Source organism: Saccoglossus kowalevskii, chromosome 2, assembly GCF_978046115.1.
Source record: "Saccoglossus kowalevskii chromosome 2, keSacKowa6.1, whole genome shotgun sequence".
In the NCBI taxonomy this organism is placed as follows: Eukaryota; Metazoa; Hemichordata; class Enteropneusta; family Harrimaniidae; genus Saccoglossus; species Saccoglossus kowalevskii.
The window spans coordinates 38,499,045-38,507,945 of NC_140642.1; the positions used below are offsets into that span (position 1 = coordinate 38,499,045).

General features: G+C 36.5%; 2 protein-coding genes across 2 annotated transcripts; both read left to right on the forward strand.

Annotated features, from left to right (window-relative positions):
• Positions 1-1,736: 1,736 nt before the first annotated feature.
• Positions 1,737-3,026, forward strand: LOC100375070 (trans-L-3-hydroxyproline dehydratase-like). The gene is made up of 2 exons (XM_002734143.3): positions 1,737-1,928; positions 2,766-3,026. The coding sequence occupies exons 1-2, from the start codon at positions 1,737-1,739 to the stop codon at positions 3,024-3,026; spliced, it is 453 nt and encodes a 150-aa protein (XP_002734189.3).
• Positions 3,027-3,613: 587 nt separating this feature from the next.
• LOC100375215 (trans-L-3-hydroxyproline dehydratase-like) lies at positions 3,614-7,739 on the forward strand. The gene is made up of 3 exons (XM_002734144.2): positions 3,614-4,061; positions 6,247-6,539; positions 7,479-7,739. The coding sequence occupies exons 1-3, from the start codon at positions 3,614-3,616 to the stop codon at positions 7,737-7,739; spliced, it is 1,002 nt and encodes a 333-aa protein (XP_002734190.2).
• The last annotated feature ends 1,162 nt before the right edge of the window (positions 7,740-8,901 follow it).

The window sequence follows — 8,901 nt, forward strand, 5'->3', positions numbered from 1 at the left end:
GGTAGGATCCGTGGTACATCGTGGCCATTTCACAATGTAATCTCATCCTTACAATTAATTAAATAAAAATTTAGTATATTAGTCATATTTTTGATTCGATGTTAACATAACTCTGTACTACGGTGTTGGTGATATATGAAATCGGTGCCATAGGATGGTACTTGGCGGCCAACCAACCTAATCAAATATGTATTTTGCATTGTACGAGTGCAAAATAAGTTATTAGGAAATTAGAATATTAGTACATCCTATGGCACCCAAATCATATATCACCAATTTAATAGTACAGATTTATGTTAACAGCGAGTCAAAAATAATACTAATATACTATTTTTTTATTTAATTAATTGTAAGGATGAGATCACATTGTGAAATGGCCACGATGTACCACGGATCCGGTAGACAGGTTACCGACTGGCTACTCACGCTGCCAACCACTTTGGCGTTGTATAAATAGATAGATTGTATGAAAGACTGAAAATTGTCGTGGATGCTTATCCACTTGTGTTTTTCCTCATTGATTCAGATTTATTCATTCTTGCTCGAAATTTAGTTGTATTATTAGATCATGTTTTGCTTTATCTATTCGTCTTTATTTTGTTCATTTACAAGCAGTATTAGCTGAGATATAGCCAGTGGAAGCTATTACATGTCAAGTTTCGCACTTTAATACATGTATCTCTATTATAAATTAACAGAGTCGAGTTACATAAGCCATTTAATAATAATCAATAGACAGCACGAACGCAATAGGAATCAGTTGCAAGGTCGATTCGAAGACGATGTATCAATATTGAAAACCTATCACTGTGTCTCCCTCCTATTTTAATCCATAGGTGTGAATCCTACTAAACCCTATAAAAAGGGCATTCTATCGTGTATTCATCAGTTGCCTTCTTGTTACATTGTATATTCTTTGTTGTAACATTGCCATAATAAACAGTGTGAGCGAATATCACCCACAAAAATACTGATAAAACATTACTTGAATATGGGGTGATGTCATCATTTAATGCTTGACAACAGGCATAGTGTGCTTCAATTTGCTAAGCCAACTCAGAGTATATCCTATCAATAAGCCAGATTATATATAATAGCGGATTTATACAAGGTGAGGGTTAATGTAGGAAATATGTATTATTAAAAAATGTCAATGTCAAGAAGAACAGTCCACTATACATGAGGGGTAGACAAAAGACAAACTAAATTGTTAATATTTGTTAATAATACATTTTTCTACTCCATGTGTCAAAGACTAGCAAGACCGTAATGGACAACTTGGGGGCGTACACTTGATAGATTTACATATCGAATGACTGTAAACAATTTGCGATCTGTAGTTATAATATTAGTTTCCAAATTGTTATATGCAGCACAGTGAATGCATTGTCACTTATTTACTGTACATTTTTGTCTACAGCTTGCTATTAACCTACTAAAAATTGCGTTGACATATCAATTTATGCAACAAATGATTTTTTTTTTCAATCTCAGCTATTTATGTCCCCTTTTAATTTCAATAAGTATTAAATATAACATTATTTTAATAAATACACCCAATAGTAATAAAACATAACCCGTTACTGACAATTCTACTGGATATTAATCTGATTGGAATTGAATGATTATTTTCAGACTTTGAAATCGAAGTAGTCGGTTACGGTAAATTAAAGGTTGATATAAGTTACGGCGGGGCTTTCTACGCCTATGTATCGGCTGACGTCTTTGGTTTGGACATGCGTACTTCCCCTGTCCGTCATATCATCGCAGCCGCTGGTGCACTCAACCGAGCACTGGTAAAGCAGGTGAAAGTGGAACACCCCGACAATGACGATTTATCGTTCATCTGTGGTACGGTAATGAGTGACGGAAAAGATGTGTATGACGATGGACCCACGGTTAATGTTATGATATGCGGCGATTCTCAGGTATGATCGGTACTCCATATGTACGTTATTCAATGAAATGTTGTGTCAGGCGACAGTTCCGAACATTCAGTGTCATTTAATGAGTTTATTTAACTCTTAACGAAAATGTTAATACAAATTTGAAAAAAAAAACGGCGAAAGTGAATGTATCTGCTTCTACACGCTTATTTGGTACCACAAAACTGAAATGGCATTTAGAGAACTAAAAGTGGTCTCAAGTAAACGTCATTTGTGTGCCAAACACTCCCCGTTGTGACACGCGCGCACCATTCCATGGCGAATCGTGGCAGTGTGCATGCTAATCGAATTGAAGTAGGATTTGCTCAGGTTTTCTTTGAGCACCCCTCCACCCATGGTTTCACCATGTACTGCAGTGTTTTGTGATATTTTAATTTCTTAGTGTTTTATTTGAATGAGTTGTCACTTTTTCCAACTCCTAACGAAAATGTTATTACAATTTCGAAAAACGGCGAAAGTGAAGATGTATATGGTACCGCCGTTATGGTACCGCAAAACAGAAAGTGGTCTCAAGTGAATGTCATTTGTGTGGTGCACAGTCGCGAGATCTCGTAAAGACTGTACCCATCTGAGCATAAGTGAACGTAGATTGTATTGCATACTCAGATTGTATGTGTGTAAAGTAGGGCAGTGTACTACGGGGTAACCATTACAGCTGTGATAGTTACCCATTTTACCAAATTAAAACAATATTTAAAACAAGATGGAGCACCCCCCCCCCCAGTCAGGATAAGCATGCACTGTCATGCTTTACAACGACATTCATAATAATGTGTTTCGCAGATTGAACCAAATCATATTTTTTTCATCTTTACGTAGGTGAGTCGATCGCCATGTGGGAGTGGTACAACTGGTAGAATAGCTCTGCTCTATCACAAGGGCTTACTTACTGTAGACCAACCCAGAGAATTTCAAAACCTAATTGGATGCAATTTCATTGGCAAAGTTGTTCGTCCAACAACATGTGGCAAGTTCGATGCTGCCATTGTTGAACTGAAGGGGCGTGGTTACTATGCTGGCAGTGCCAACTTTACAGTAGAAGAAGACGATCCACTAAAAGATGGATTTCTTATTGACTGAGATTCACGAGAGTTAGCAAGACAGGCCAATAGTTATATTTACTCAAGAATTAAGCACATTGACAACACTATAGAAAGTGACTACTTATCACGAATTATTTATTCAATATGTATTATTACCACAAACTAGTTATGAATGGTAATCATGTTTTTTAACCATCTATAAAAAATGATTCATATTATCCGTCAAATTTACAGTTGTTATTACAAGTTTGGGGTCGTTGTTATGGATTTAGTCATTTTTTCTTACGATTTTGAAAGACATTGACTTACTGTCGTTACTACGAGCATGAAGTCGTTATTGCGAGTTTATTGCGATTTAAAATAAAAACACCGATTTAAAAAAGTGTAAAGTTTAATTACTAGCTTAAAGTTGTTAGAAAGAGTTGGAGGCATCAATGAATTCTTTAATAATGGCACTGATAAACCACCGTTACTGAAAAAGGATACGGAATTTATTTATTTTCGCGATGAGTCACGTAATCAAGTAATCTACAAAGCCGGTCTATAGAGGGACAGTATCAAGGTATGTCAAAGGTGTCACCAGCTGAAGTAATTCGCATTATATCTACGCCATACGAAAAGACGATGAATATCAAAACAGTTGAGATGCATACTAATGGAGACCCTGTACGTCTTGTCACAAGTGGATGTCCTGAAATCAAAGGTAAAGACGTCCTCGAAAAGATGAAGTTCTTTAAAAACAACCTGGATCACGTACGGCGGTTATTAATTCTGGAGCCAAGGGGGCATGTTGATATGTACGGTGCTGTGTTGGTCGAACCCGACCACCCGAAAGCACATATTGCCGCTTTCTTCATACACAGCAGCGGATACGGCACGATGTGTGGCCATGCAACTATTGCTATAGCAAGATATGCTGTTGATCACGGCTTTGTTAGTGATGTCCAGGAACCAGAAACTGCAGTCAATGTCCAATGCCCATGTGGACTGGTGCGAGCTTATGTTGAATACAAGAACGGTAAAACTGGAGCATCTCGAATACATACGGTGCCGGCGTTTGTTTTTGCTACAGGTGTGTTTATATGCATATAATTGTGGTGTTTTTATACTATGTATTTATATTTTATTTCCACTTTTTTTAAATGGCCACTATTGTATCAGATGTATTATATTTTACCTCCCACATAGCGAACGCACGACTGATTTCTGTTATTGACTTAAAAACACCACAATATATTAAGGTTCTCGCTCCTTGAACTAAATAAATAGTCTAGTAAAATCCGAACATTGTCACAATTGTACGAAATGCGAAGAAAGTATGAAAATTGAGTACATATATAGAACATTGGGTACATATGTAGACGTCCCCCTCCCCCCCAAAAAAACGCGGTAGACAGGTTACCGACTGGCTACTCACGCTGTCAACCACTTTGGCGTTGTATAAATAGATAAATGTATAACTGATTGTATGAAAGATTGAAAATACTGATAAAACATTACTTGAATATGGGGTGATGTCATCATTTAAGGTAGCCAGACTATTATTTGTGTTGAAAATTACGATTTTCACATTTATGTATTAATTGATGAAATGCACCATAAACTTTCATATGATAAAGTCAATATAACATAGAATGTCATGTAAGTTGGTTAAAATATAGATTTTCTGAAGGGAAGCAAGGCAGCCTCAGTAGTGTTTTCCAAAATCAACAACACAGGTTTAATCTGTGTGCCTATAAGTTTCAAAGATAAACTCAAGACAAAGCAATGTTAGGATGTGTTATCAGTAGCTATCTGACACACAATGAGTGTTTCCAAACATTTGAGTGGTTTGTCTCCGCCCTTGTTTGTTTCACAGATTAGTCATTTGCATATGAATGTGTCAGACACAAGGTCACACAGCCACTGAAAAAAAAAATCATTGATTTTGGTGTTTTCATATGCCGAATTTATCCAATTATAGCTATCCCATTCCTTTATTTTTTTGGTTTCCAATAGCCTTACACATTTGGATGTCCCTACACATGGTAAAACAGACCTTGATGGGAAAACAAATTGATTGTGCCGATAAACAAGCTTGAAAATCTTTGCTGTTACTTCATGGACGTTTTCTAGGAGTTTATGTTTTTCAAAATACAAGGTCTTTAACAAAAAATAACGTATACTTATTGTCGTCGGATTAACACCAAATTTTCACAGCTTTAAGGTGACGGTGAGAGGAACTTGAATGTGTCCAGACAAACTATTTCATCGATTATTTACCAACGAGTTGTGGTTTGAGTTGGGGGCAATGCGACTAAAACAGTAATTGAAATTCAGGACACTATTTTTTAAAACGCGTTGCTTGAATAAAACTAACCAGACACATTCAATTTACCAGACTATTGAACAACTAGGAAAAGTGAAAAAAATACTTCTTATCGCCAGCATAAATGCGTAATTATTTTTTTTACAGAAAAAGTAATTTTTCAACTTTGATTGAGTAACGCGTCGTAGATTGCAGATACGGGCATGCAAAATACACTTGTGAAAAGCTTGAAGTCTGGCGATTCTAAAAATATATACTTTCCCGGGTCTATTTGTAGTCATTTAGTCACAATTAGAAGATGAAAACAAGTATGCAAATAATAGTCCCGCTACCTTAAAGCTTGACAACAGGCATAGTGTGTTTCAATTTGCTAAGCCAACTCAGAGTATATCCTATCAATAAGCCAGATTATATAATAGCGGATTTATACAAGGTGAGGGTTAATGTAGGAAATATGTATTATTAAAAAATGTCAATGTCAAGAAGAACAGTCCACTATACATGAGGGGAGACAAAAGACAAACTAAATTGTTAATATTTGTTAATAATACATTTTTCTACTCCATGTGTCAAAGACTAGCAAGACCGTAATGGACAACTTGGGGGCGTACACTTGATAGATTTACATATGGAATGGCTGTAGACAATTGGCGACATGTAGTTATGATATTAGTTTCCAAATTGTAATATGCACAGTGGTTGCACTGTCATTTATTTCCTTACACTTTCTACAGCTTGTTGTTAACCTACTAAAAATTGCGTTGACATATCAATTTATTCAACAAATGGAATAACTTTTCAATCTCAGCTAATTATGTTCACTTTTAATTTCAATAAGTATTAAATATAATATTATTTTAATAAATAAACCCAGTAGTAATACAACATAACCCGTTACTGACAATTCTACTGGATATTAATCTGATTGGAATTGAATGATTATTTTCAGACGTTGAAATCGAAGTAGTCGGTTATGGTAAATTAAAGGTTGATATAAGTTACGGCGGGGCATTCCACGCCTATGTATCGGCTGACGTCTTTGGTTTAGACATGCGTACTTCCCCTGTCCGTCATATCATCGCAGCCGCTGGTGCACTCAACCGAGCACTGGTAAAGCAGGTAAAAGTGGAACACCCCGACAATGACGATTTATCGTTCATCTGTGGCACGGTAATGAGTGACGGAAAAGATGTGTATGACGATGGACCCACGGTTAATGTTATGATATGCGGCAATTCTCAGGTATGATCGGTACTCCATATGTACGTTATTCAATGAAATGTTACTACAGGGTCTCGATATCGTGAACAGTTCACATTAAGTAAAGTGTGCCACACACTCCCCGTTGTGACACGCGCGCACCATTCCATGGCGAATCGTGGCAGTGTGCATGCTAATCGAATTGAAGTAGGATTTGCTCAGGTTTTCTTTGAGCACCCCTCCACCCATGGTTTCACCCTGTACTGCAGTGTTTTGTGATATTTTAATTTCTTAGTGTTTTATTTGAATGAGTTGTCACTTTTTCCAACTCCTAACGAAAATGTTATTACAATTTCGAAAAACGGCGAAAGTGAAGATGTATATGGTACCACAGGCTTATTACAAAAAGCGCACCGCCGTTATGGTACCGCAAAACAGAAAGTGGTCTCAAATGAATGTCATTTGTGTGGTGCACAGTCGCGAGATCTCGTAAAGACTGTACCCATCTGAGCACAAGTGAACGTAGATTGTATTGCATACTCAGATTGAATGTGTGTAAAGTATGGCAGTGTACTACGGGGTAGTTGTTTAACCACGTTAACCATTACAGCTGTGATATTTACCCACTGTAAAATGACTAATTTTCACTGGGTTTTAATTTCACTGATTTATCATTTCAGGCGTATTCAGTGGGTTTTAAATTCACGGTTTTGTCATTTAGATAATGTGTTCTATGCTAAATTTTACATATTCACTGGGTTTTAATTTAGCGCATTTTCCAGTCAGCGAAATAAGCTAAACTAAAACCCAGTGAATAATTAACCCCTTTACAGCATTTTACCAAATTAAAACAATATTTAAAACAAGATGGACCCCCCCCCCCAGTCAGGATAAGCATGCACTGTCATGCTTTACAACGACATTCATAATAATGTGTTTCGCAGGTTGAACCAAATCATATTTTTTTTCACCTTTACGTAGGTGAGTCGATCGCCATGTGGGAGTGGTACAACTGGTAGAATAGCTCTGTTCTATCACAAGGGTTTACTTGCTGTTGACAAACCCAGAGAATTTCAAAACCTAATTGGATGCAATTTCATTGGCAAAGTTGTTCGTTCAACAAAATGTGGCAAGTTCGATGCTGTCATTGTTGAACTGAAGGGGCATGGTTACTATATTGGCAGTGCCAACTTTACAGTAGAAGAAGACGATCCACTAAAAGATGGATTTCTTATTGACTGAGATTCACGTGAGATAGCAAGACAGGCCAATAGTTATATATACTCAAGATTTAAGCACATTGACGTATTATATAAACATAATCTTCATTTCCGGCATTCTCTACGTCTTCAGTAGTAGCACCAGAACCTTACCGCGTCTTCCACGGGAACACCAGAACCTTCACAATGTCTTCCATGGGAGCATCAACACATTCATACATCTTTCATTATATACACATGACTGTAGTACCTTCATTACGTCTTCCATGGGAGCCGTATTACTATACACGTGATCGCAACAAATTCAGAATTATCTGCAGTACTGATATCGTATTGATAGCAACAAAATAAACCCAACTTTGTCAGAATTGTATACTGGTGATTGCAACACATTCCTACTTTGGAAGCAAAACGCATCTCCAACTTCGCTACGTCATTCATGGGAGCATAAACCATAAAATTTACTCTATATTCTCAAACTGTTAAATTTGGATTATGACTAACTAATGGACGTAACAATGGAGCTAAGATACGTTAAAATACTAATTACATTGTCTTTCCATATATAAATATGTACATTACAAGTCTTCTGTCACATTGGTTAACAGCTATAATAAATAAAGTTAAATAAGGCCAGTCCAAAGAAATCAAAACATCCTCTAATTCCTGTACCAGAAAGTAGTGCTTAAAACTATTGAGACATTTGTGAATAGCAGTTATTTGTCCATGCAAAACATGGGATCGGAACCAGTCACGGTGAATACAACAGAAAACAAATAATACCTCCCTGGGTCACTAGTCTCACACGGAAATTATCACGTTAACAGTTTGTGGATTATCAAATGTCAACTTTGACTCATTTAAACGACACTACCTATAACACTAGATGCACAACAGAAGCAACTGGTTAGAGAGTGTGTGGTATGTGACAAATATTAAACATAAAATAGTATATATAATACACAGTATAATATAATATAATAAATGCTAAGTGCATAAAATCCTTAAAATGCAAAATATTACCGGTATATTTTTGACTTGTTCTTGAAAACTGCTCATTTAAATGCATACACAGTCGATAAGGTTACGCGCAAAGTGACTTGGGTAGTCTGTAAAGTGATGTGCAAAGTCCGTAATATACGTGATAAGTCGAGAACGTTTCCTGTGAAATTGGGAAAACTTGG

Coding starts and splice junctions, on each gene's coding strand:
- LOC100375070 (XM_002734143.3), top strand. CDS start 1,737: ATGCGTACTTCCCCTGTCCGTCATATCATCGCAGCCGCTGGTGCACTC. Junction 1,929..2,765: donor TGATATGCGGCGATTCTCAG/GTATGATCGGTA, acceptor ATCTTTACGTAG/GTGAGTCGATCGCCATGTGG.
- LOC100375215 (XM_002734144.2), top strand. CDS start 3,614: ATGAATATCAAAACAGTTGAGATGCATACTAATGGAGACCCTGTACGT. Junction 4,062..6,246: donor GGCGTTTGTTTTTGCTACAG/GTGTGTTTATAT, acceptor GATTATTTTCAG/ACGTTGAAATCGAAGTAGTC. Junction 6,540..7,478: donor TGATATGCGGCAATTCTCAG/GTATGATCGGTA, acceptor ACCTTTACGTAG/GTGAGTCGATCGCCATGTGG.